We start from the raw sequence: 26,612 nt of genomic DNA, 5'->3' as shown, positions 1-26,612 counted from the left end.
TTTGTTGTCGGAAGATAGGGTATGCATATTATTCTCGCGTCAATCTTTTCCTTTATAGAGTGTTTATCAACTTCAATATGTTTCGTCCTGTCATGAAGGATTGGATTGTGGGCAATGGAAATTGCTGCCTTGTTATCATAGTAAATGCACATGAGCATTGTCTAAGTGAATCTCAATTCTTTTACCAGTCTTCTTATCCATATACCCTCACGAATACCATGGACTAAAAATTCCAAATTCTGCTTCTACATTACTTCTTGCAACCACACTCTTTTTTTACTTGGCTAAGTAACAAGATTCCTCCAACAAAGGAGCGACATTGAGATGGTTGTGTCTTTGAGATAATATGCCTTTTCCTTAAGTAGCTTTCTAGTATCTTAGTATTTTATAAACTACATCAAAGTAAGCATGAACTGTCTTACCATACTAACTGAAAAATGTGAAACTAGGAAATTCTGTTGACAAAGTTCCTGTTGATAAAGAGAAGTATCAACGTTTAGTGGGAAAGTTGATTTATCTATCTCACAATAGACCAGATATCTCTTATGCGGTTAGTATTGTGAGCCAATTTATGCAAGCACCCTACGAAGAACACATGGAAGCTGTGAATCGTATTTGAGGTATTCGAAAACTACTCTAGGTGAAGGTTTGATGTTCGGGACAATTGACAGAAAATGTATTAAGACTTATATCAACTCTGATTGGGTAGGATGAATTATTAACAGAAAATTACCTGGGGTTATTGTACCTTTGTGTGGGGTAATATTGTTTCTTGGAGAAGTAAGAAGCAGGTATTTGTCACTAGGAGTAGTGCTGAATTTCGTACATTTCGTCCGGTCAACAAATTGCTGATGTTGTCACCAAAGGATTACCTAGATAGAACTTTGACACTTGTGTTAGCAAGATGTGACTAATTGACATCTATGCTCCAACTTGAGGGGGAGTGTTGGAAATAGTGGGCTAGTTAATTTTTTATATTCAACTCAATAGTATTTTTGTAATTTTTTGTACTCTAGTTTCATTTCCTTATTTGTTAGGGCATATTGTAGCCTATATATTTTTCCCCCTTGTATTTTCTGAATCTGGTTTTTTCTCTTTGTACTAGGGTTTTCTACGTATATCTTGTGTTTTGTCTTCTTCCTTTTTAATACTTTGGAGGCTCATTTTGAACCTCTTCTCATTTTTTGGGTTTCTCTTCAGTTGTAATGTTTTCTTGGGTTGTCGAGTTCTTTTGCTATTATTGGATTGGTTCAGCAGCTAGATAATTTAGTTGGATAAGTTTTGATAAATTAGACCAACATCTAGACAACCTTCTAATCTTTTGTTTATTTCTATTTATGGTACTTTGAGCATTAGTCCATTTCACTTATTTAATGAATGAGGTTTGTTTCCGTTTAAAAGAACAAGACCCAGTATTGGGAACCCATTTAAGGAGCATTTTAAGCCAATTAAAATTAACAGTTCAACCCCACTATGCTACCTGAATCTTCTTTCTAACTTCATCAATGTCAGTGACTTCAACTTCAAGACCCACAACTGCCGATGACTTATCTGACTTTTCTTACTGTTTTTTTTCTTTCCTCATTTATATCTTTTTCCTTTTTATTTTTTATCTTTCTTTTTTTTATCCATTTATTATGTGACTTCTCTTACTTTTGTTAAATAGATGTGCACATATTTCACATTTGGTTATATTATGTACGCGTTATATTTATTTTTGTAAAAGACTAGAAAAAAAATGTATTTATGTCCTACCTTTTTTGGAAATTGACATGTGCCATGTCGGCGTCGATGTCGTGACACTTGTCAGTGTTTATGTTTCTTCATAACAACTTTGTTTGTTGGTAGTTGAGGATTTCTATTTTCCTATTTCTTGTTTGTATGTCCTGTATCTCTCATTGTTTCCAATGAAAATTCCATTTTTAACACAAAGAAAAAAAGAAAAATTTAGAAAGTAGTCTGTCAAAAATCAAGCCAAGGATCGAGAAACAATCCTGTATTTGTGATAATTTGGTTGGATATGTTTCCTTTTCAAAAAAATTCATACTACCCTCAACCAGACTGTTAACTTTTATTCGCTTTTAATTTTCTACATTTGATCTGGATATTCATTGGGAGTCTTGTTGTATTGTACAACTTTTGTTTGTTTGCTATTTTGATTTTTACACTGATATTTCCATTCTTTCTATTTCTAGTCAATAGATGATCATATTCTCAAAGAATTGGAGGTATTGGAGAAAGAGTCAGATATAGAAGATATTTTAAGTTATAGATCGACAGCTGAATGTGAATTACAGGTAAGATGAAATGATGGATTGAGTAAGAAGTAATGCTGATACCCAAATCATGTCTCTATTTTACTTGTCTATATCAATCTTGTTAGATAAGAGGCACATTTAGGCTTCTAATCATAGTTGGATGTAGATTATTGATATGGTGTTTGGATTTTACGGCTTATGTTCGATGTTTACCAGTGTGTTTATTCTTTTCTTCTATTGACATGAGATGGCATATGAACCTTATTTTTGTTTCCTTCCTCACTTGTAGTACACCTTATGTCTTGCTTCTATTCGTAATAAGCCTTAAATTATTTATTTAGTTTTTGGGCTTCAACTTCCTACTTTCCTTGTTTAATCACTGTATTTTGAATATGTTGGTTGTATTTTGCTTACCTATGTATTTGCTTTGAATTTGTGTTATTGCCGGTCTAGGTCCGAATATGATGAGAGTGCTAAGAGGGTATCAACCTAGTTGAGATGTTCGGGTCCACTCATTGATTCTTAGGGCTTAGGCTTAGTCTCTTCATTGTATTTTATCTCATTGTATTGTCTATACATTTCCTTAATCAAGTGGTTTGTTTCTGTTAGAACACCTTTCCTGCACTCAGAAAAACCCAATACAATGCAAGAAACAGAGGCAGCACTCTGTGGAACTTTATTTATATAACAGGGAGAGTCACAATAATAATCCAGCAAACATGAGGGCGATGTCAACAACAAACAATTGATAAATAAAAGAACAAGGGAAGAAGAAGAAAAGAAAAGAAAACAAGTATAAAACTCTCCAGCAATTCGAGAAGCTGGTGTCTCCCAAAACGTCCACAGCCGCCTTCCTTTCTACTCAAAAGATGCCCTCTCCGATCCCTAAACATTCCTTAAATATCCCCTTACCTCCAGTGGGTCCCCCATGCCCCAAATATTCTTATTTGTCTTTTTTTTCTTAATTCTTTTCCTGGGCCGGGTTATCTGAATGGGTATATTTCTTTCTTCCCCTTCGCTTGTAAGTATGTACGATCGGTGGCCTTACAGTTTTCTTTTTTCTTTTTTTTTTAAAAAAGGTATATATGTATTTATGTCTACCTGAAAATTTGTCTAACCTTACAGTTGGAGACACATTGCTGAATCATTCTGATTATTTTAGTGACTGGAACGCTTAAAAAATTGAGTACTTAATGGGCAAAGGGACAAGGTGTCTCTTCTCTGAAGGGGAGCTGAAGTCCTATTTAAGTTGATGTTGTATTAGAAATCATTACAAAACAGCCGTGGCATGTGGGGGACTTTAATTGTGTGCTGTAAACTGTCCAAGTTCTCACCAAATAAATAAATAAAGAAAGAAAGAAAGAAAAGAAGAAGAATCATCTTTGAGACATTTTTCCATAGCACCTTAGTTCTATCACTAAGCCACTGGGCAGAAAGAGCTTCAACCAACCAATACTCTAATTACTCGGTATCCTTCTGTATTTCAAATATCTCACTTTGTACATAAAGTTTCAATAAGTAAAGAGGTGGAATGGTGGTTTTTCATTCCTTTTGCATAAAAAACAGACCTCGGAGGTGAATATTGAATAGAGGAGTCCGTTTTCTGCGCACCGTCCAGAGTATTTATTTTCCATAAACTACTGTCCGTAGGAAAAACTTAACTCTTTTAGGGACTGTCCTCAAATTAGATTATGCTGCTCCTTGTCCAAAACCCTTCGTAGCATCTGAAGGTTTTTGTGATGGACTGTGGTGTGTGCTGTTTTGTTGGTCTTGTTAGGCCTTATTTAGTTTGGCTGGAGGCCCGTTCTTTAGTTTATCTTTTACGTTCGTGGACAGTGCATAGCTTTTCTTTACGTGTTCTCATTCTTTTGTGGGGTCTTTTTTTTATGCCCCTGTATTGGTAAATTTTTTTTTTTAAATCGATGTTAGGCTTTTCACTAAATTTTTCTGTGGAGTTTACATTACCTTCTTTTAGCTATATAAACTTAATTTTTTGAAGCTATATTTATTGTTTCGCTAACTATCCTGATAAGCTATTTATTTATTTTATTTTATAGTTTATTTCCAGTTTAGTCTTGGATTTTTAATGGGTGACCAACTCTTCTTGCTTATTATGTATGAATTTAGTTCTCTAATATTTTGAGGAAGATTTATATCGTTGTAAAATATTAAGTGTTATTGTTATTATTTCTAAATTTCACTTTCCTTTTTTGAATTTGTTGTAAATGGATCAACTAGCATCTATTCGGCAGTTTGAGACCAGAAATGGTAATGACTGGTACACAAACAACTGTTGAGAAGTCACAAGTTGATGATCGTGCAGTGGGAAAACCTCGAGGATGGCTTAACTGGCTATCCCTTGGTATGTTAGGTGCTGGGGGTACTGAAGATTCAAGTCAATTTTCTGGTGTCATTTCTGATGATGTCGTAAAGGTATTTGTCTTGTTTCATCTTTTCTATGATGATCAAAACACTTACTTTTGTTTTTATTTGTAGGATATATACAAGGCTACCGAATTCCACCCTTCGGTTTTTCCTAATGTCAGTGCAGCTGATGAAGGAAGAATCTGCTTTTGTGCCATCGAATTCGACATTCATCAGATCTCAGCAACTTTGATGAGCAAGTATTAATTTCGACCTTGAACCTCAGTGATGAATGAGTTGTTTGTGTTTTATGTGTGTACTGAAGAAGTCAAAGAAAAGTATCTTTCTTATTATCATTTAGAGTCAAAATAAAGTTAAATATATATAGAGAACAGAGAAACCCTAGACTGTATGTACAATTACGATAATGGACATATAATATAAGTATATATATATATCATAACACTCCCCCTCAAGCTGGAGCAAATATGTCGATCATGTCTAGCTTGTTACACAGATAGCTTATCCTTGCTCCATTTACAGCTTTGGTCAAAATATCTCCCAATTTTTCTCCGGTCTTCACATATCCGGTGGACACCAACCCATCTTGGATTTTCTCACGAATGAAGTGACAATCCACCTCAACATTTTTAGTTTGTTCATGAAATACTGGATTAGATGCAATGTGAAGTGCAACTTGATTATCACACCATAATTTAGCTGGCACTGTAATACTGAAGCATGTCTCAGATAATAGTTGGTGAATCCATACTATTGCGCACACAGATTGTGTCATAGCTCTATATTCTGACTCAGCACTCGAACGAGAAATAACATTTTGTTTCTTACTCTTCCATGGTACCAAGTTTTCGCCTACAAAGACACAATATCCAGAGGTTGATCTCTTATCCTTTCGAGATCCCGCCCAATCAGCATCAGAAAAACATTCAACTCTCGTATATCCATGATCTCTGTATAAGATCCCACGTCCAGGAGCAGCTTTTGAATAACATAGAATTTGCTCTACTACAGCCCAATGATCCACTGTAGGGGATGACATGAACCGACTTACCACACTTACAGAATAAACAATGTCTGACTTAAGTAGTTCAACTTCCCAACTAATCTCCTTTATCTCTTGGGATCTTTACATAATTTTCCTTCTTTAACAAGTTAATGATTCGGCATCATCGGAGTACCATTTGGTTTGGCTCCTAATTTTCCTGTCTCCGACAACAAATCAAGTACATATTTTCGTTGAGACAAATAAATACCTTTCTTACTTCTCATTACTTCAATGCCCAAAAAATATTTCAATTGACCCAAATATTTTGTGTGAAATTGACCTTGAAGGAAAGTTTTGAGAGATGAAATACCCAATGCATCATTTCCGCTAATAACAATATCATCAACATATACAACCAGTAAAACTATACCATTATCAGATCGACGATAAAAAACAGAATGATCATATGTACTCTTTTGCATACCAAAGTGTACAAGAGTTTGACTAAACTTACCAAACCACGCATTTGGACTCTGTTTCAAACCAGACAAAGATTTTCGAAGAACTAGGTGGTTGCTCCAGATAAACTTTCTCTTGAAGATCACCATGCAGAAAAACATTCTTAATGTTAAGTTGATGCAAAGACCAGTTATGGGTAGCAGCCATGGAAAGAAATAGGCGGATGGAAGTTAATTTGACAACTAGAGAAAATGTATCTGAATAATCAATACCATAGGTCTGAGCATAATCTTTGGCAACAAGACGAGCTTTCGATCGAGGCACTGTTCCATTAGTATTCACCTTAAGAGAAAACACCCATTTACAACCAATAGCCTTCTTTCCTATAGGACGAGATACCAAATCCCAAGTACCATTATCATATAAAGCAGTCATCTCCTCAATCATTGCATTTCGCCAGCCAGGATGAGATAAAGCTTCATGAATAGTGTTAGGAATAGATGTGGAGTCCAGAGATGTAATAAAAGCATGTTGGGGGAGACAATTGGTGATAGGAAACAAAAGAAGAAACAAGGTAAGTACACTTGGGTTTACCTTTGCGAAGAGCAATGGGAAGATCATCACTTGGTCCCAGATCGCATGATGAAGGAGGCATTGATGTAGGACATGAGTCTGAAGGTTGTGATGGAGGTTGTCTGGAGTAGACTCGAGAAGGCAACGGGCGGGAAGGAGGCGCATTAGTGGGAAGGGTAATCTCATATATAAAAAGATTGTCATCCTCCCCCTCACACGAACTCGATGGTGATGAAGTAAAAGGTGTATCCTCCAAAAAAGCAACATCAGGCTAAACAAGATACCTTTTAAGAGAACGGTAACAACGATACCCCTTTTGAATACGTGAATAACCCAAGCAGATACATTTCAAGGATTTGGGATCTAGCTTAGTATGATGAGGATGAACGTCGCGAACAGAACAAACACAACCAAATATCTTAGGAGTAATAGGAAACAAAGACTTGGTAGGAAAAAGAACACGATAAGGAATCTCACCATTAAGAAGAGATGAAGGCATTCTATTAATTAAAAAACAAGCCGTAGACACGACATCAGCCCAAAAAGTTTTCGGAACATGCATTTGAAACGATAAAGCACGGGCAGTTTCAAGTAAATTCCTTTGAGATGGAGTGTTAATACACGAAGACTGATGAATAATGCCATGTCCACACAAGTAAGAGACAAGAGTATGAGAAAAATATTTACCCGCATTATCGGTGCGCAAAGTTTTGATAGACATTAAACTAATTTTTTATTTCAGCATGAAAGGCACAAAAGTGAGATAATAACTCGGAACGGTTTTTTATTAAATATAACCAAGTTAGACGAGAATGATCGTCAACAAATGTAACAAAATAACGAAAGCCTGTTTGAGATACTACTGGACAAGGACCTCAAATATCAGAATGAACTAACTCAAATGGAGCACTTGCTCGTTTATTGACTCAAGGACTCGAACTAAGACGATGAAATTTTGCAAATTGACACGAATCACAATTGAAAGAGGACAAAAATTTAAATTCGGGATAGATTTGTTCAACGCAAACAAAGATGGATGACCTAAACGACAATGAACTTCAAAGGGAGAAGGAATGACAGGACACGCCACAGCTTGCGATACTTGGTGATCAAAGAGATAAAGGCCTCCCGACTCATATCCTTTACCAATAATCTTCTTCGTCACACGATCCTGAAACAAGCAATAACCGGGAAAGAACAAGACAACACAATTAAAGTCATGAGTAAGTTGACTGATAGAAATTAAATTAAAGGCAAATGTAACACAGAAGATAAAGAAAATGATGGGGTAAGATGAATAGTGCCAGATCCAAGAACAGAAGATGTGGAGCCATATGCCAATGTGATAGATGGAAAAGGAGCAGGGACAACGATTTAGAAATAGGCGAGAATTATCTGTCGTATGGGCTGTGGCACCAGAGTCTATGACCCATTTTGTAGATGATGTAAGAAGACACTTGGTATTACCTGGGACAACAGTGGATGCAATAGGAGTAGAGGAAGATGGTGCTTGTAATGAATCTTGGTAGTTCTGTAACTTGGCGCACTCATTTGCAGAAATTGTAATTGACGCCTCTGGTATATCACATGTGGAAGCTATCTGAGCATGTTGAGATTGTTGACTATTCTTATATAACAATTTTCGACAATCACGTTTTCTATGGCTTGGCTTACGACAATAGTTACAAACAATCTCTGTAGAATCTGGTTTTCGATGATCATAACTCTTCGTATGAACATTGCCATCCATCGCTCGAGGTGCTCGAGGGTTATTGTTCTTGCTAATGAGAGAAGTACTGGATTGAGGAATAGATACACCATTCGGAGAGCTTTCAAAGCACAGGACACGAGTGAAAGCATTGTCTAATGATGGAATCTTAGAGTCAGAGAGAATCTGTGCCTTCGCCATTCCAAATTTAGGTAAAAGTCCATTTAAAAAGATAATAACAGCCATTTTCTCTTGTTGAGCTTGTTAAACTTTAACATCAGGACTAAATGGTAATAATAAAGCAAGCTCAGCAGTTATCTTCTTAAGGCGCATAAAGTAGTTGGTAACAGACTCTGCTTTTTGTTCAGCACGCAAAAACTGCATACAGACCTCAAACATTCTATGTACTTGCTCTTTAGCTGAATATAGAAAATCTAAAAATTTCAAAAGTTCTTTAACAGACTCACAGTGATCAACCAATCCAATTATCTCACTCCCAATGGAGTTTTTGATCTGAAGATATAGACGGGCATCATCACGAAGCCAATCCTTCTTCTTTGCATCTTCTGGGGCATCTTCGGTCATATGATCATCCATATCAGTACTTCTCAAATAGAATAAGATTGTCCGACGCCAATCATAATAATTAGATCCATTTAACTTGTTCGGTGATCTTAGAGGCTAGGGGAATAACATCAGAAACTACCATATTCTTTATGTCGGCCATATTGGAGACACAAACTGATTGTAGTCCACACAAACAAAACAAATCAATCCAAACAGCTGCAAGATTGGAACAAAACCAACCACAACCTTAGAACGAGGTAGTAATCCTCAATTTCCATCAAAATCGAATGATCTTTGATGGACCCAACTGCATAGAATGACTGGAAAACAGGATTCGAGGCAAGCCTAGAAGACGGAAGTCAAAACGGACGGCCCACACGCTCCCATGCGCCGGCGCATGGCGGCTGTACAGGAATCTTTTGGCGCCACGTGAAGCTCATGCTCGACATTTCTCAGCGCTCGGCAACGACAGAATGCGGCAGACGGCGATGACCCTTCTTCTAAGCTGGGTGGTGTCGACAAATGGCCACTCAAAGATGACCTAAACTAAGCCCTAATGGAGAAGGAAACCACCAACTACGAAATTCGAAACCCTAAAGGCTCGGATACCATGTACTTAAGAAGTAGAAAAGTATTTTTCTTATTATCATTTAGAGTCAAAATAAAGTTACATATATATAGAAAACAGAGAAACCCTAGACTATGTACAATTACGATAATTGACATAATATAAATATATATATCATAACAATGTGCACAAGGCTTGTGTTTGTGCTTGACCGAACTTTCAACTTTATGATTTTCTTTTCTTCTCATTTTTATTGTTACAAAATTAGAAGCAAGAATGAGAGATATATTTTAGAACCCCAGTGAAGTTACATGTTGACACAGAGAAAAAGAACAAATAGAAGTTACATTTTTTGGTATAAGCAATTGATTTGTCGGTTGTAACTCTTGTGTTGCTGAATTTTATCGTAAATCTGTGAACTTACTTCTCTATTCTTCCTTGTCCACCTCTTATAAAACAAATAATCTAATTCTTTTTTTTTTTTTTTTTTGAAAAGGAAACGAGTCTCACTATTATTAACATTGAAAAATAGAGAGACAAAAGCTCAATGTATATGAGGGTTATACAAAGAGCCTGGGGAGTGGAAGTGGAAGGATCAGCAGGCGGATCCGGACATCTCAATTAGGTTGACACCCCCTTAGCTCCCTCATCATATCCAAAAGGTGAAACTAAAAACCCTCATACTAGGCTCATATTTTCAATACGGGATCAACAAAAAAGCCACAAATACAAGGCCTAGCGTAGTAGTAGTACTAATAATAATAATAATAATAATAATAATAATCTGTCCATAAGAAGCATAAAAACAAAGGCAGCAGGCTGAGAACAAATGAAGAATAATCCTCGATTAAGCAGAAAACTGGTTGAAGCAAGGGCTAATCCGAAAGACATTATGTTCGAGGACTTCAAAGTGCCGAGGCTATAAAGGCAGGCCAATTTAACAAAATTTCCTGCAAAGAGTATTCCTGAAGAGATTTGGATAATAAACACCATGAGGATGCATTCAAACAAGTAGAATCATAATGTTCCATCCAAGTCGATGGTTTATCTTGGAAAACCCTTTGATTTCTTTTAAACCAAACTTCAAGTAATAGAGCTTTTACTGCGTGTACCCACAACAATTCAGTTGTCTTATTCTTCAAGGCTGGACCAGCAAGGATTTGAGTCACGTTGTTCTTAAAATCTTGATCAAATACCCAACAAATGTTAAAGGTTTGGAGAAGGTGGAACCAACATTTAGATGCAAATACACAGTCAATTAAAAGGTTCTGGATATTTTCCAGATTATCAACACAAAGGGGTCAGATGTGAGGTGAGAGAGCATGGGTGGGAAGCTTTCTTTGAAGTACTGATGCACAGTTCAAGTCTCCGAACAGCATAATCCATGGAGATGTTTACCCTTCTTGGATTTTTAGATTACCAAAGCCTTTTGTATAGAGAAATATCCATTGTAGAAATGTAGAAATATGCTTTAACCAAAGAATTTAGCGAGAAGGAACCTGAGGTTTCAAGGGACCAAAACCTTCGATCTGGAAAGGGAAAGAGATTTAACAGGTTTCAAAAAACTTATGGAGGTGCGTGAGGGATATGCGCCCTAGGTTTTTGGAAGATGGGCTATCTTTTTGGGCGGGGCGTGACAGAAAATAACTCTCGTAGAAGAAATGACGCCAGGGCAGTAGTTTTGAAAGTGGGTGGTGATACACAAAACTCAAGTAAATGGCCAAACCCTCCGAAAAATGTTGTTTCAAACCTCAAACCCCAGGGTTTACAAAAGCTTAGTCATTCACAAAACTATAATTGCCCTAGGAAAGACCTAGTGTTCTGATCCATGTTATTGTGGGACCAAAGTATAGAAGAATTCATTATTTTCTATTCATTAGAGTTCTGTGTCAAAAAAATCCTAAACTACAGTAAAAAGACAATAAACCTTAAAATAAAAAAGAAAAGAAAAGCAATCAAAGATGAAAGTCTAATAAGCACACTTATGCTATTATATTTGCAAGTTTCTCAGATCAGAAGTGTCAATTTACTTGGGTTTAAGTTTGGATATGAAAATACAACTCTTCATTGAACTGCATTTCAAGACTTTGTTAGTAAATAGTGTAACTTCTTGTGTTTAGGAGCGGATACGAATGAAATGATATCACATTCGAATGAAAGGATATCACATTCGAATGAAAGAGACTTTTAGGACATGAAAACATTGATAAGAAAGGCTTAAAAGAACAGGAAGGTGTATCTTCCTTATCAAGGGCTTAAGTATAGGAATTCTAAGTTAAGCATGCTTAGCATAAGCATAGAGCAATCTTATGTTGGATAACCTCCTGGGAATTTTTCGAGAATGCATCTGAGTGAGGATAAAACATATTGAAAAGGACCCATGTTGGTCTAAAACATTAAGGCAAGCATGGATGGTGTTGCCAGGTCACAGGGTATGCAAGAGAATGCTGGGGCCATTAGGTGTCAACTCTGGATTTCGAATCCTGGGCCTAGGCTGTTACAAATAGGGTCACAAAATTATTAAATTTCATGTACATGACTGCATAAGTTAGATCAATCTCTTCAAGAAAGGCATGTTCCTGTTGATGCAGTGGATGAGTTGCACGAAATTCATGCCCCTGCTTAAGTTTGGTTGAACAGTTGATTAAAATTATTATTACTATTTCGATTTGATATGCAGATTTTTTTCCGTTTACCATACCATTAAAAAATGTAATTATTCTTTTCTCAGGAAGTACGGTCAAGAAATTGCGAAGATGATATTCATCAAGACGATGGTGGAATGTAAAATCTGGGTGGAATCTGCGACCATCAATATAGTAGTCAATTCTATCGAGATGCTCAATCCACTAAACCAGAGAGTTCTAATTTTTCTTAAAATGGTTCTCTCTCTTCTTTTTTCAAGAATTTTGCTTGCTTTTTTCCATCTTCAGATCTTCTGGCTAAATTGAAATGGAGAATCGTTTGCAACAGAGAATATAGGGTTTACCTTGAAATTGATCACTGGCCTCACGAAGGAATCTACAACTCCCATTTAACTAAATGGTTAACCTTACCACCTTTATGCCCTTCCCAAAAGAAATTCCTCAGAGTTTTTTCCACCTTTGACAGGACCTTACCTGGCATAAAAAAGGACATGTAATAAATAGGAAGGTTATAGAGAACCGATTTGCAAAGGTTCAACTCTATCAAAGGGTTTTTCTAAGTTGAGTTTGAGAATCCACCCTTTTTTATTCTTGGATCTGTAGTCTTCGACGACTTTATTAGCAATTGAAACTGGGTCCATTATTTGCCTTCCTTCGATAAATGCACTTTGTGTTGGAGCAATAATGCTTGGCATAACTCTTCTCAACCTCTCTGTGAGTGCTTTAGCTATTACTTTATAAACCATCATGGTTGGACTTGCGCCTAAGGTCCTTTACCAATACTGTATCCTCCTTTTTCGGAATTAAACAAATAAAGTTTTCCTTAATACAAGAATTTCGCTTACCATTGCTGTAAAACTCTTCAAAGAACTTTAAGAAATTCTCTCTTAATTGATACCAGAAGTTTAGGATGGACTCTGGTGTAAAACCATCCGGCCCCATGGCCTTATGTTTCCCCAACACTTGAGTAGACCTTTTAATTTCAAGTAGGGAGAATTTTGCCACAAGCTCGTTGTAATTGCTTTATCATATTACATAGTAAGAATTATAGAATTTGTGTGTACAAGTTGTAACTTATTACACAGAAACCTAATAAAATTAAATAAATGGCATATCAAACATTTTTTAGTTTACCTGCAAATTGTTTTGTCTGTTCTATGCAGCCTCTTTGTGAGAAAGGTGTTGAGACTGATGCTCCTTCCTGCAGTATCCAAGTTGACGTTTCACCCAAACATGAGGTCAACCTATCAGTAAAGGTTTGTTAATTGATATGCCTATTTGAAGCGGGAATGGAGAAACATTTTTTTCGTTATTTGAAGTTTGCTACTGTTCAGCGATTTTTCCTGTATATTATTTGCAGGTGATGCTGAATCCATTAGTGGTTACTTATGATTCCAAGTTTTTTCTTCGCTTGTCAGAGTTTTTTGATGAACTCAAGTCCTTCGAATCTCTTGACAGAAGGGTAAGGCTGCTTTCTTCTATTGTTTATTCTGTTCTAGGCTGTTTACTTTAGTTTCATTCCTTTTAATTTGGGGTTTTAGCCTTTATCTCACTCCTTTTTTGGAGTTTATATCTTTTGAGCATTAGTATTTTTATTATTGATGATATCAAGTGTAATAGTGTTTTTAATTCTTTCAAGATGAAGTTTCCTTACTAGTAATTGATGATTTCAAGTGTTTAACAACATGGTAGCTCTAAATTATTCTTTTAGATATTTTTAAACATTCTCTGTCTGACTAGTTTATTTTATTATTTTTTATTTTTTATTTTTTTGAAATGTAAACAGAACTTTCAAATCAATGAAAAAAGAATAAATCTCAAGATACAACATCAGGGTTTTTCTAGTGGCTTTGATAGGATTTGGACCAGTCTTTCTTTTCTTTGGACTGTTGTTTTGGACTAGTTTTTCTTCTCACTGGAGGGGTTTTTTTAATTAATTAATTATTATTAATATGTTATTGCTATTTTTAGAGTGGAAACTGACACCACTTCATTGATAGATTTCAAGTCAATTCTAATTATGAGTTAGTACAAAAACACCTCCAATGTGTCAAGACTCATGAGGGTCGGTAGACTATAGTTATAATCTGGAGAAAGATGTAGATTTATTGAATGTATGGACACTTTCTTTGAGAGATGTTAAAAGCACCGATCCATGTTGCTGTGAGAGATGTTAGTTTCCATATATCCACTCAATGGGCTTGTAAATTTATTAAAGGGCATTTTTATTTGTAGGTTCTTTCAACTCTAGATGGAATTGAAAATGCCAAAGCTCGATTGCTATCCAAAGCTCAGTAAGTTTAACTTGTATAATTGTTGCATGACTTGGTAATTCAGTCATTATTGTAGTCTATATCTATTTCATCTTATTTGCTCCATGTGCACACTGTCATTGTTTGTTGTTTCTGATCCTCCAGATGCATAATGTCAGGGTATAAGAAAGTGATGTGGGACATTACTGTCAATGGCATTACAGTCCACGTCCCTTGGAGTACACCTTCACAACAAAATAGCTTGGTAAGTGTCCTTGTTTCTTCTGCAAGAATATGTATAGATATATTTTTTTTTTTGTGGGAATGCACTTTTAGGTGTTTCCATTGAAACACACCTGAAGTTTACTATGTTGGGAGGTATGATTATTTTTGTCCTTAACTTTTAAGGACTTCGGTTTAGTTTTTATTTTAGTAAATATTTATTCTGTTATTTTCTAATTTTCTGTAGGCTCATTATTATGATATTATTGTGATAGATTTCTTTTTGTGATGAATCTCACCTCAACATGAGGTGACCTTATTTTTATTTTTGGAAATCGAAAAAAATGAAGTTTTTTTGGAATTAAATATAATGATCTGTTCTATAGTAACAGTTGTGTCCTTAAGTTATATGGAAACACCTCAGAGTTAAAAACTGTTTCTCTTGAGTTGTGAAAGGGACGTAACAAAAAATTTACAATTACTCCAATATTAGGGTCTTCTTTAATATAATGCTTATCATGCTATAGCGGGAGCATCCATCAATTTCTCGTTCTTACAAGTATTCGAAACATTATTTGTTTATAGATAATTGCTTACCTACGACCGTAATTGAACTAGATCTGTTCTATAGGTTCTACAACTGTGTCCTTGAGCAGTAACTAATGTTTGCTTCTTCTCTATAACAAATGATGGTTGGCTATGAAGTAGATTCTGAACATAAATAAATAAGAGAAATAGTTCCTATAGTACTGTTCCTATAGTACTGTCCCTATAAGTCGGTTATGTTTATAAAAATATCTCTTGTGACAACCTGTCCTTTGATTGAAGAAGGCTTTTGCCTAAGAGACTAGTCATCCAGGCCGAAGTTTTTCCTTTATGAATCGTATTTCTATAACCTTGCTTTCTGTTGACAAAATAAAAAGAGACTAACACAAAATATAATGAAGGTAAGTAAAACAGAACATACCAATTACAAGCATCTCAGTCTGACAGCCAAATACAGTCGATAAAGCACTTGAAAAGAAATTGAAGCCCTTTGTTATCAAGTAAGCAGAGTACAGAGATTGGATGAGCAACTAAGAGAGGAAGTGAAATATGTCGTTATGTCAAAAGCAGTTAATAGGACGACACTCTTCACTGCTTATGCTTACAGTCAAATCATCGTCAGAATCATTATGAATTAGAGGGGTTTTTGTTGAGAAGAACAACATGGAACACCTCTAATAAATTGAGTCTTTGAATCTGGGAGAGAGAACTTCAGTTGCTTAAAATTCTGAGAGGGACAAAGAGCCTTCAAAGAATGATGAGTCTTGCTTGACGAAACTAATACTGGGACTTAAGCATAAAAGTACATCGAATTTCAATATTATTAAAATTAGCTTCAACGATCTCGGAAGATGAAAGAGAATAATGCAAAGGATAAGGTGGGATGAGTCTTCCTACGAGTTTCCTTGACACCCAAATATTGTATGGTCAAGCGGGTTGTCTAGTAAGATTAGTCGAAATATACATAAGCCGGCTTGGACACTCAAGGATATTGAAAGAAAAAAAAAAAGATAAGGTGGGATGAGCCTTTCTGAAACATTAGATAAATGTGATGAACGAGGATCTTCAATTGATGGCTGTTAGGCTTCCAAAAAGACTTCAACATTAATGCTTGAAGAAGAAAGAAAAGGAGTTGAGTCCCCCTAATGTTGGAGGAATTTTTCTTTTGTTTTTGAAAGACGAACCGAGTCTCTCCATTAACAAAATGAATAGACGAAGTAGTGTTTAGTACAATGAAGAGACAAGATCTAAGCCTTTAAGATCAGCAACTGCACCAGACATCTCCACTAGGCTGTCACGCCTTTAGCACTCTCATCACATTCAGACTTAGACCGGAAAGAAAAAAATTAAAGTGAATACAACTCGAGCAATACATCTAAAATAAAACAAAACATTACAATGACCTTAGAATCTGAAAATACAACAAAAACACCCGAAATAGAATGAGAACTACTTACTGAAAGTATCTAATCATATAAGAACGCTTGGCAATTAAGGCTCATGTCTTGGATGGAATATGCTTGAAACACTTGAGCTAAGGAGCACCATGAGGAGGCACTGATTCTAGCAATCTTCAAACGAGTAATCCAATTCGAAGCTTTGTTTTGGAATATTCTTTGATTTCGCTCAAACCTAATTTCTGAAAGTAGGTCCTTCATAGCATTTATCCAATAGCAATCTTGGTTTATCTTTTAGATTGGGGCCAATTACGAGCTGGAAAACATTCTTCTTAAAGTCAAAATCGAAGAGCCAAATGATGTTGAAGGATCTGAATAGGTCAGACCAACATTTATCTGCAAAGGAACACTTTAAAAACAGGTGCTATGGATTCTCAAAATAATGCAAACACATAGAGCAAACATTTGGTGGTAAAATATGAGATTCAAGAGCCCATTCAACATTTTATCCAAATTGTGATATTAACTCTTCTTGGACTTTTGGCCCTCCAAATAGCTGAGTATAAATGCTTTCCGATGGGAGAATTATAACAAGGGTTTTATAGGTTTTCAAAAACTTAAAATTTATATGAGATTCAAGAGCCCATTCAACATTTTATAGGTTTTTTCCTTTTTTTTTTTTTTTTTTTTGGTTTAGGGTTTCAAGAATCTGCTCTAATACCAACTTAAATTAAGTTTGAGAGAGTTAAATTGTTTTTCTTATTATTAAATATATGGAAAGTTTGTCTTCTTATATAGGAGAAAGACCTTTTACAGCTAAGGAAAGAATAAAAGCAATAAAGATAAATATATGTACAATAATAAGTATATACAAATGTAGAAATTCCAGATTTAAAGTTGACAAACATTTCATAAAAGAGAAGATTGATGCAGATGTAATATGCATATTTTATTTTTCAGCAACTAAACAGATGGTTGAAAAGCTGACTAAAAGTCTTTCAAAAAGGCAGTTTGATAAACTTATCGATATGTTGGCTATGGAAGATATCTACAAATCAGTTTGAGGTGTTGGATTTCTTATATTTATTATTTAAACTTGTAATATTTCTTTCTTTGTTGGTTAGTGGTCTTTCTCCTATATAAGAAAACCTTGTGGTTGTTTTGGAAAAGTGAGAAGAAATACAGTAATAATAGTTTTCCTATCACATATATTTCAAGAAGTACAGTAATAATATTCTTTTTTCCTAAAAAGTATGCATATATAAACTTCTCAGCTAAGTTTGTCTTTCTATGCTGCTTTCTGCAGGTACTACAAGTGGCCACTCTTTGTGTAACATCGAAATATGATTGGAGTTTACTAACTTCAAGATTTAAAGAACAATCTGTTATGCTAAAACGCTTGAGTGATCCAAATTTGGCCTCTGATATTGCTTTTATAGTTCAGCCTGAAAATCTGTATGATCACTTTGATATCCAACTACGGGATTTGGAGGTTACTTTCCTTCCTTTTTATGTTCTTTGCACTTGTTCCAATGTTGTCATGAGAAAATAATTTGAGATGAGAACCAATATTTTGTAGATGGAGATCCAAATGCCTTCTCATTCTCGGAGTATTCCTATTTTTGAAAAGTTCAGTGTTGTTCTTGCCTTACGTTCCTGTTTGATCCCTAATGAATCATCGTTGAAACAGCTGGAGGTACTTTACCTGCTCATTTGGTTTTCTTGATGCCGCTTATCCCTTTTTTATCATTTAGCCTGCTACTCATTCTATGCCCCATGTACTTCCTTTTATAATATGACCCATTGGTGCAACAGCTTAGGCTGATTGGGGAATGTAAATTCATTGTTTTATCAACAATTCAACACTCCCCTTAACTGTGGGCTTAACCTATAGACTACTCGTATCTATTATTTATGTAGTCACAAATATTTTGCTAGATTTTATAATAGTTCTCGCAATTTTTCATTTAAAACAACTATCCTAACACATAACTATATGTTCTTCATTTCATAAGAAAAAGTAATGCCGTTGATAGATGAAGCATGCTGCATGCATAGGTTTTATGTGAATGGTCTCCAATTGTGATAAATATTTAAACTGAGTTCAATTTGCATTCACTACCTGTTTTGAATTCTAAAATTTAATACATCCTACAAGTTTTCTGTTAGGCATCCAATTCCTAACAGGTTCATGCACAAACAAACACAAGTTCTTCCATACAATACCCAGAACAGATTGTTTCTATTGCTATGATATAATGTCCCACCAATAGATGATAGACAGAACAAGATAACAAACAAAGGAAATAAAGGAACAAGCTGATCAAAACTTCCCTGAGAGAGCTGGTTCTTTTTCTTGATTCTTTATTTTTGTGCGTGTGGGGGGGGTGGGGTGGGGTGGGGGGAAGGGTCTACTTTTCATGCCATAATCAAACCATTTCTCTGGAGTATGGATCAGATCTTCTATCTTCCCTTGTTTGACTCTGATAAGGAAATAAAGTTAATGCTGATTTTAACTTGAAATGACTCCTCCAATAATATGGAAATATCTTTCCACTTGTCAAATGCAAATAGTCTTGTTAAAACCCATAGATTATTGAAATATTTTTTGGAAAGCAGAGGATTGAGCTTTGCTGATTTTTTAGGTGCCTGTTCCATGCTCTTTTTTTTAGTGTTCAAAACAGAGTGAGTATTTGTCCCTGAGTTTTTTGTCTTATCCGCGTAACTCAAGTCAATCACGAAAGAGAGTTTTGAGTGTTGTGCTCATTGGAAAACAACCAAATATATTTAGGGGAACCCTTTAAAGTTCAAAAAAAGAATGGATTCTTACAGGCCATGAAGAACATTCAAGTAGGGGTGAGCAACGTTCAGTTGGGGCTGTTTTTCCGACCAAACCACCCCCGAACTGACCACAAGTCGGCACATATGTTGCACAACCGGCTTCAGCCGCTGCTTCCAACAAAACCGGCCGGTCCGACAGTCGGTCGGTCGGTTTTGGTCGGTTTTTTTTTCTTCCTTCCTCCTTCCTTTTTCCTTTCTATGTTTCTTACTTTCTTTTCTTTTCCTCCTGTTCTTTTTCCTTCTTTTTTCTTTTTCTTTTCCTTTTTTTCTTTGTTTTATTAAATGTGAAATATATAGATTCAATTTCTTTTTTCCTTTGACCTTTGAATTTCCTTTTACAAATATTATAGATTGTGGTTTATGGTTGGAGCAAAATTTTCTTTGATAGACGATTTTAAAAATTAAGAATTGCATTATTTTGTTTTATTTCTCTTTTTAAACTTAAACTTATAATTATATAATATATTATATATATTATTTTAAAAAAAATACATGGGTCGGTTCAAACTGACCGACCGACCATATCAACCAAACCGACCAATCGACAACTCGGTTTTTGAGTTTCTAGAACCGAAACCCAACCGCCGATTGTACTATTCCGACTGTTCGACCTTGGTTCGTTCGGTTTCAGTCGTTCGTTTTGGTTTTTCGGCCCACCATGCTGACTCCTACGTTCAAGGCTCAAAACTATTCTTTTGGTTATGAAACACGACCAACGGTTTTTTTTTCCTGTTCAAGAAAATAAATAAACAAGTCTTATACCTACTATGAGATTGAAGTGTATTCAAGAATCTAACAAAATGCTACTTTGGTCGATGTAACATTGGATTATAAACAAAATAGCAAAAGAACTCCAAAATTGATTGAGAAAAATGTCTCAAAGTATAGATCAATTATCAATTCATTTGCATGTTTTCAAGAACAGTTTGATTTCGTATGCTAGAGAGAAAACAAAGGAATCATTTTGGGAAACATTTCAAATAAGAATCTTCATAAATTTGAGGAAAATCTTGGTTAGTCACATGTAGCGGAGGTGATTTGAAGGTAAAATCATGCGAAAAAAGTAGAAGAAAAGAAAATTTTGAAGATGTTACAAAAGTAATCTCAAGTAAAGAAGAAAATTCCAACAAAGGAGATGGAAAAGAAGTACTGAACACCAAAACTCTAAACATCGAGGTATAATAGTTTGAAGTGAATGATAAAGATGTGATTATTGGGGTACCCTTATGTGGCTATGTCGACATTCTAATAAAAAGATGTGATTATTGAGGGGTTCTATTCAACAACTATTTTTTGGTAATTCGTCCTCAACTTATGACTTTGAATGAGCTTGATGGCAATTTTATGTCTTGGATTTCCCAGTTTCATTATAATATGTATTTTTTCAAGATGTAGGAAGTTGGTTTGGCCATAGTCTGTTGAATGAGTTCATTTTATTCTTTGACCGTCTCATTTATTTTCTTTTTGAAACTCGAGGACGAGTTTTCTTTTTGGAGGGGTGGAATAAGGTTAATTGGGTAAAATATTCTAGTTTAGTTTCCATTTTCTTGCACTTGTAATAAACTCTATAAGTAGGATTATCATTCTAATAAAAGATTCACAATTTTAATTCGGGGAGGATTTCTGCTTGAGGCTACTTAGGCTACATCACATGATAAATGCCTATTAGTTTTCTTTTTTTTTTTTTAATTTCATTTTATCATAACTTTGTTTTATATTTTTGGATATGCGTTTTTCCCCCTGGATCATCTTGCCGTATTGAAACCTTCTCCGTCCATTTTCTTGCATTTCCTTTCAGGTTCTTTTTCAATTATCATCACTTCATGTACATTTCTCTCCATCAATATATGGTTCAGCTTTGGAGCTTGCTGTGTATTTGAATAATCTAATAGCAAATCATGGCTTTGAAGAATCGGAAGATCGTGGATCCCTTAACACGATTTCAAATGGACATGGCAATAATTTTTCTGGTTTCTCCTTGTCAGCAACTCTCCATTCTGTTAGATTTGAAATTGATCTAGAGAACGATGATCAAAATGCTTCTGCCATCATGCTTGTCCTAGAAGATATAGAGATATGGTATACTTGCTATTTATCAAAATTTGTGCATTTTCTTTTCCTAAGCCCTCACATGGTTCCTTATGTTGCTAATGTTTCCTTACTATTTGTCAAAATGACCTCAAATTCTAATACAACTTCAAGTACTTTTACTCTGAAAAATATACCCATTCTCTCCTTTCCTCACTAAGCTGGGAAGATGTTTGTCCCTGCTTGGAAAAATTATAGATGAAAATTATAAATGGAAACAAAGGTTTCTCAAGTTTTTCTTTTTTCTTGTTTATTCTCCATATTTTTCTTACAACTATTTGAAATATATCAAATTGTTCTGTAAATGTCAATGGCATTGTATTGCAGGTACGATATTTTAGTCTTCGAGGAGCTATGGGTCTGCCTCAAGGCATTGAATATTACAATTCATCCCATGAGTGGTGATGGAGATGAGCAGGTTTTGTATTCTTGTGGCAATAAATCTCGTGGTACATTCTCTCATCTCCATGGCACTGATAGTCGACATAACAAGGAAGATGGTTTGAGTGATATGATTGGTAATGCTGGAAAATGCTGCACCTTACATTTTAGGTCTGGTAGAAATGATGCAGCCAAAATTGCCATATATTTGAATGATGCTGAGATCCACTGCTATCCATATGTTATTGGATTGCTCGTTGGATTTTATGATAGACTATCTGCTTGTAATGCAACTCCTAGCTATGAGAACGCTATTGGACCGGAGACGAATGATGAATATGTCAAACCCATAGCATTGTCACCATGTCAGAGATTTGGTTTCTCAAACTTTATAGAAATTGATTCAATTGGACATGACAGCATTCCATTAGATTGCTTTCCTTTTGTTACTTTACAGAATTCTGGCTTGCTTGGTAGTCTTGAGAATCCTTATCTTAACCTAAGTTCTGATTGGAGAAAACATTACAAAATAAGGGATGGAAAAATCAGAATTCCAGAGTTTGAGACAGGACCTACTATATTCCACACCCAACCAACCAAACCTACTTTGGAGAGTTCCTCCCACCCTAGTCGTCATGATATTTATTTTGTTTTATGTGGAATCAAAGTCCATTTCCACGATTCTTCTTGCATTGTTGGATCTCTCACGCTTCCAACTTGTAAATCTTCTTTATTTATTTGTGAAAACTATTTTGACGTATTATGCTCAGTAGAGGGATTGACCGTCACATCCTCTTGGACACAGAATTGTCTTGAATTAGTATGGGGCCCTTCATTTCCATATTTGTCTCCTATTTTAAATTTCCGTGTGAGGCAAGTAAAATGCTTGACATCAAGTGCCAAGATTGAAATCAGTGTTGGGATTCAACATGTTTTTTGTTTCTTACCACCTGAATTTTTGGCCATGATCATTGGTTATTTTACATTGCATGATTGGAGTATGCAGTCAAATGAGAACTGTTTCACAGGGAGGAATGAGCATACTGGTTTAGAAGTAGAAACTTCCATTATTTATAAATTCGAAATTCTGGATTCAGCTTTGGTTGTGCCTGTTGAAAATTGTGAGCTTCAGTTTCTTAGTTTGGAAATTAAAGAGTTGTATTTTACATTCTTTGGAGGCAACTTAGATGATGCATTGAAGGGCATTCCTCCTGATTGTTCTATTCCAGTTCACAAGCTTGCTGGGACAAATCATTGTATAAATCTTTTTGGACGAGAATTATTTCTCTCGTTGCTGCTTGTCAAGGATATAACTAGTTTTTTTTTCTTTCAAAGTACTGAGTGTCAAAAGGTTAGTTTAGTTGAACTGCTAAATGCAGATATCTGGGTCAGAATTCCTTGTGAAAGTGAACTTCTCAACAAAAGCTTGCAAGCAACATGTATAATGACGAGGATAAGAAATTGTGAAGTAATTGTTGATGGTATGTATGATATTTCTTGCTATCTATTTGTTATTCCCTTTTCGGTAGTTGAACTTGTGTTCATAGTAGTCATTCAAATTTGTTTTATTCTTTTAATAGATAATCATGCACTTGGTGGATTTATGGCACTAATCGGGAACATAAATCAATTTGCTTCTGTTGAAGACCAATCTAGATGTTTCAAGTCTGATGTTCTACAGTTTCTTCAGTTAACGAGGCGTCTAAAAGAGGACACAGCAGTTTTATTTCCTGCGTCGAACACAACACTCACTGAATTTAAATATTGCATTGATTCTCTTTGCTTGAAATTGAAACGGCAGAAAAATGAAATATTGGAAATGAATTACAGAGTAGAATTGCAATTTACATGCTCCGGCACATTGAGAAATGGTATTGTCGAAGATATGAATTTTTGTTTCGCTTTGATGGTGTTATACTCAGAGCCCAAATCTGTTGTCATGGCTAAGTCCAGCACAGAGCAGGCTTCATCTGTACCTGACATCTGCCTTTCAAGGCCAAGTCAAGGTCCAGTTGAACTTTGTGTTTTCCTTCCATCTATTGATGTTTGGTTATATCTTTCAGAATGGATAGAGATTGTTGATATATTGAATTCTTATGTTGGAAAAATGACTCAATTCCTGAATAACACGGCATTAGGAGGTTCATCAATCACTTTTCCAGATAGTGTGTGTTCTTCATCCATGCCAATTGAATCAGCATCAGAGAATACAGAGGATGATGATACTGTACTTACTGTTAGAGTAAAGGACATGGTAATTGCATTTCACTTTCCTGTGTATGTTACAGAATCTGCTGGTGAACTTCATGTAGCTCAAGTTGATGAGAAAGCACGTCCGAATGTTTCTTCAGATATTGTGGAAGGAAAGTACTGCAGATTCATTATGGTTTCTTTTCACAGTAAAAGAACTGAGGTTCTTATTAACAGTAAATACACATTATTAACGTCTGGCATAGAAAAAGTGTGTGGCATGTTATCGAAGTGTGAGGAAAAGGGTGATCAATCTTGTCCTCTTTTTGAGATTTTTGGAGTCAATTTGGAGGTTGACGTAAGCAGCAATCAATTGAAGCTTGTTTTGATCCAACTGAATTTTCAGTGTGAATGTGTGAATATTTGGTTTTCTTATCACGTATTCTATTTATGGAAGCATATTGAATTTGATCTCTCTGAGGCTAACTCATCGTCTGCAACTTGTCCTATTCAATTCGAAGTCCAACTGAAGAAAGTTTCATTTCTACTTAGTGATGGACGGGTATGTTCTTGATTACTTAAAGTACTGCACTTTTGTTTTTATGGAAACTACTGCAGCCTTCTTTCTGTCAGTTATGATATTTATGTTATGACTTTAATCATTTGATGGTGAAAAGTTCTGCACCTTGTTAAAAAGAAAAATATATGCTGCTGTGATAATTTCCTTGTTTTGTTTTAACATTGATGTGTTGTCTGTGTGTACGGATTGTGCAGATCTTCATTAGCACTTTTTTGTTTTGTGGACTTCTAATAGTTGAGTAATGTTATTGTTAATGAGGAAAAGAAACAGCTCGAGTGTTATACATGGGTCCTAACTGTTGTTGGATGTGGTTCGCATAGTGTATCTGGACAAGTCCAATGTTATTGTCAACTTTTCTTGGATGGATTGCATCTTGAATTCTACTTTTTCTTGTTTTAAATATTGCACTTTTATTGTTTTTTTAAGTGGATATTAAACATCGTATTTTTATTGTTATCATGCAGTGGAGTTGTTGCAGACCGCTGCTGGAAATTCTTATGGGGAACATTCTATTGCATGTTAGCATGACCGAAAACACCATGGAGGACTTCATCAGCGGTGAATTTAGCATGAATTACAATAACATTCAAAAGGTATCTAACTGTTCAAGCAAGTGTAAAAGTTATAAAAACTCGGAGCATGATATGATGTGATGTTAAAGTATTGATATAATTAAATTTATTTTGACTCACCAACTTAAGCGTGTGGGTTTAGTGGGTTTAGTGGTGAATTTAACTTGACATCAGAGCAAGATGTCATCTTCGAGCTTGTGTAATGTCTTAGGGGTTATCATTGCTCAGCATGCAGCTGTAGTGAAAGTGGATGAATTTTTGCTCGTATGAGCTAAAACTTAACTCAAGTGATCAATTAATCCTTGGGTAGAAAGCTAAAGCATTAAGCACAAGAACACATGAACTATTGTTACAAACCTAATACTAAACTGAGGCGTAAGGATAGCTGATGTAAAACAATTTCAAGAATACTAAATTTTCTTTATTTCTCTTATTAATTTTGAAAGGGAGGTCAAAAGACCTATTTATACAAAGGGGAAGAAGGTGGCTATCACAAACCTTTAACGGAAGGTAAAACTAACTATGAACCTTACAACCAACGAGATGTGGGTTGGAAATCATGAATTTAAACAAAAGATTAAACTAACTAATTGATAACCACAATTAGTTACAACTCCTACGTCAACTCCACCCAACCAACAGAAACAAACTCGATCCTGAGTTTTATTAGGAAAGTTGAAACTCATCTGGAGGGTGACAAGGATAAATGTCAGCAATGTTGAAGGTGGAGCTGATCTTTATAGTCGGAGGAAGGTCTATGCGGTAGGCATTCAGTCACAACTTGGCTAACATTGGAAAAGGACCAAGTTTTTTCTTAGTAAGTTTGGAATATTGTCTAGTAGGCTAGCTATGCTTTTTTAGATGGACCATTACGAGGTCTCCAACTTCATAAGTGGTTGGCCGGCGATGTACATCTGCCTGTAGCTTGTAAGAAGCAGTAGAAGCTTCTAAGTCTTTACGAACTTCTTCATGGATTTGTTCGATACGATCAGCAATGATAGTTGCTTCAGCAGTAAGATCAATAGAAACAAGTAGATGAAAAGGTCAAGAGTGAGGCGAGGCACTTGTGTGTAGACGATTTCAAAAGGGCATTTGCGTGTGGATTGGGTGACCATGTTATTAAAGGCAAGTTCTACCTAAGCTAGATTGAGATCCCATAGGCAAGGTTTGTCTCCCACCTAGGCAACATCATAGATTGCCAAGAATTCGGTTGGTCACTTTAGTTTGGCCATCTGTTTGGGGTGGCTAGTAGAGCTAAATAGGAGTTTAGTGCTGAGCCTTTTTCATAGGGAGTGCCAAAAATAGCTCATGCACTTGACATCCCGATCCGAAACAATGCTCTTGGGTATGCCATGTAAGCGAACAATTTTCCTAAAAAGCTTAGTAACATTCAAA

At 35.5% G+C, this 26,612-nt stretch overlaps 1 protein-coding gene across 5 annotated transcripts in view; it reads left to right on the top strand.

Moving 5' to 3' along the window:
* LOC103487213 (uncharacterized) overlaps positions 1 to 26,612 on the top strand; it is a 106,475-nt gene that overhangs the window by 45,153 nt on the left and 34,710 nt on the right. For all 5 annotated transcript variants that reach the window (XM_051081657.1, XM_051081659.1, XM_051081660.1 and 2 more), the window contains 14 exons: positions 2,196 to 2,297; positions 4,497 to 4,691; positions 4,755 to 4,882; positions 12,235 to 12,385; positions 13,312 to 13,404; positions 13,509 to 13,610; positions 14,384 to 14,442; positions 14,566 to 14,665; positions 17,872 to 18,057; positions 18,145 to 18,261; positions 21,205 to 21,485; positions 21,822 to 23,356; positions 23,456 to 24,627; positions 25,110 to 25,238. In XM_051081657.1, coding sequence (XP_050937614.1) covers positions 2,196 to 2,297; positions 4,497 to 4,691; positions 4,755 to 4,882; positions 12,235 to 12,385; positions 13,312 to 13,404; positions 13,509 to 13,610; positions 14,384 to 14,442; positions 14,566 to 14,665; positions 17,872 to 18,057; positions 18,145 to 18,261; positions 21,205 to 21,485; positions 21,822 to 23,356; positions 23,456 to 24,627; positions 25,110 to 25,238 — 4,350 coding nt within the window. The remainder of the gene's footprint in view (positions 1 to 2,195; positions 2,298 to 4,496; positions 4,692 to 4,754; positions 4,883 to 12,234; positions 12,386 to 13,311; positions 13,405 to 13,508; positions 13,611 to 14,383; positions 14,443 to 14,565; positions 14,666 to 17,871; positions 18,058 to 18,144; positions 18,262 to 21,204; positions 21,486 to 21,821; positions 23,357 to 23,455; positions 24,628 to 25,109; positions 25,239 to 26,612) is intronic.

Source organism: Cucumis melo, chromosome 2 (genome assembly GCF_025177605.1).
Source record: "Cucumis melo cultivar AY chromosome 2, USDA_Cmelo_AY_1.0, whole genome shotgun sequence".
NCBI lineage: Eukaryota > Viridiplantae > Streptophyta > Magnoliopsida > Cucurbitales > Cucurbitaceae > Cucumis > Cucumis melo.
The sequence above is the reverse complement of the archived record's forward strand: the minus strand, read 5'-3'. Positions and strand labels throughout refer to the sequence as shown.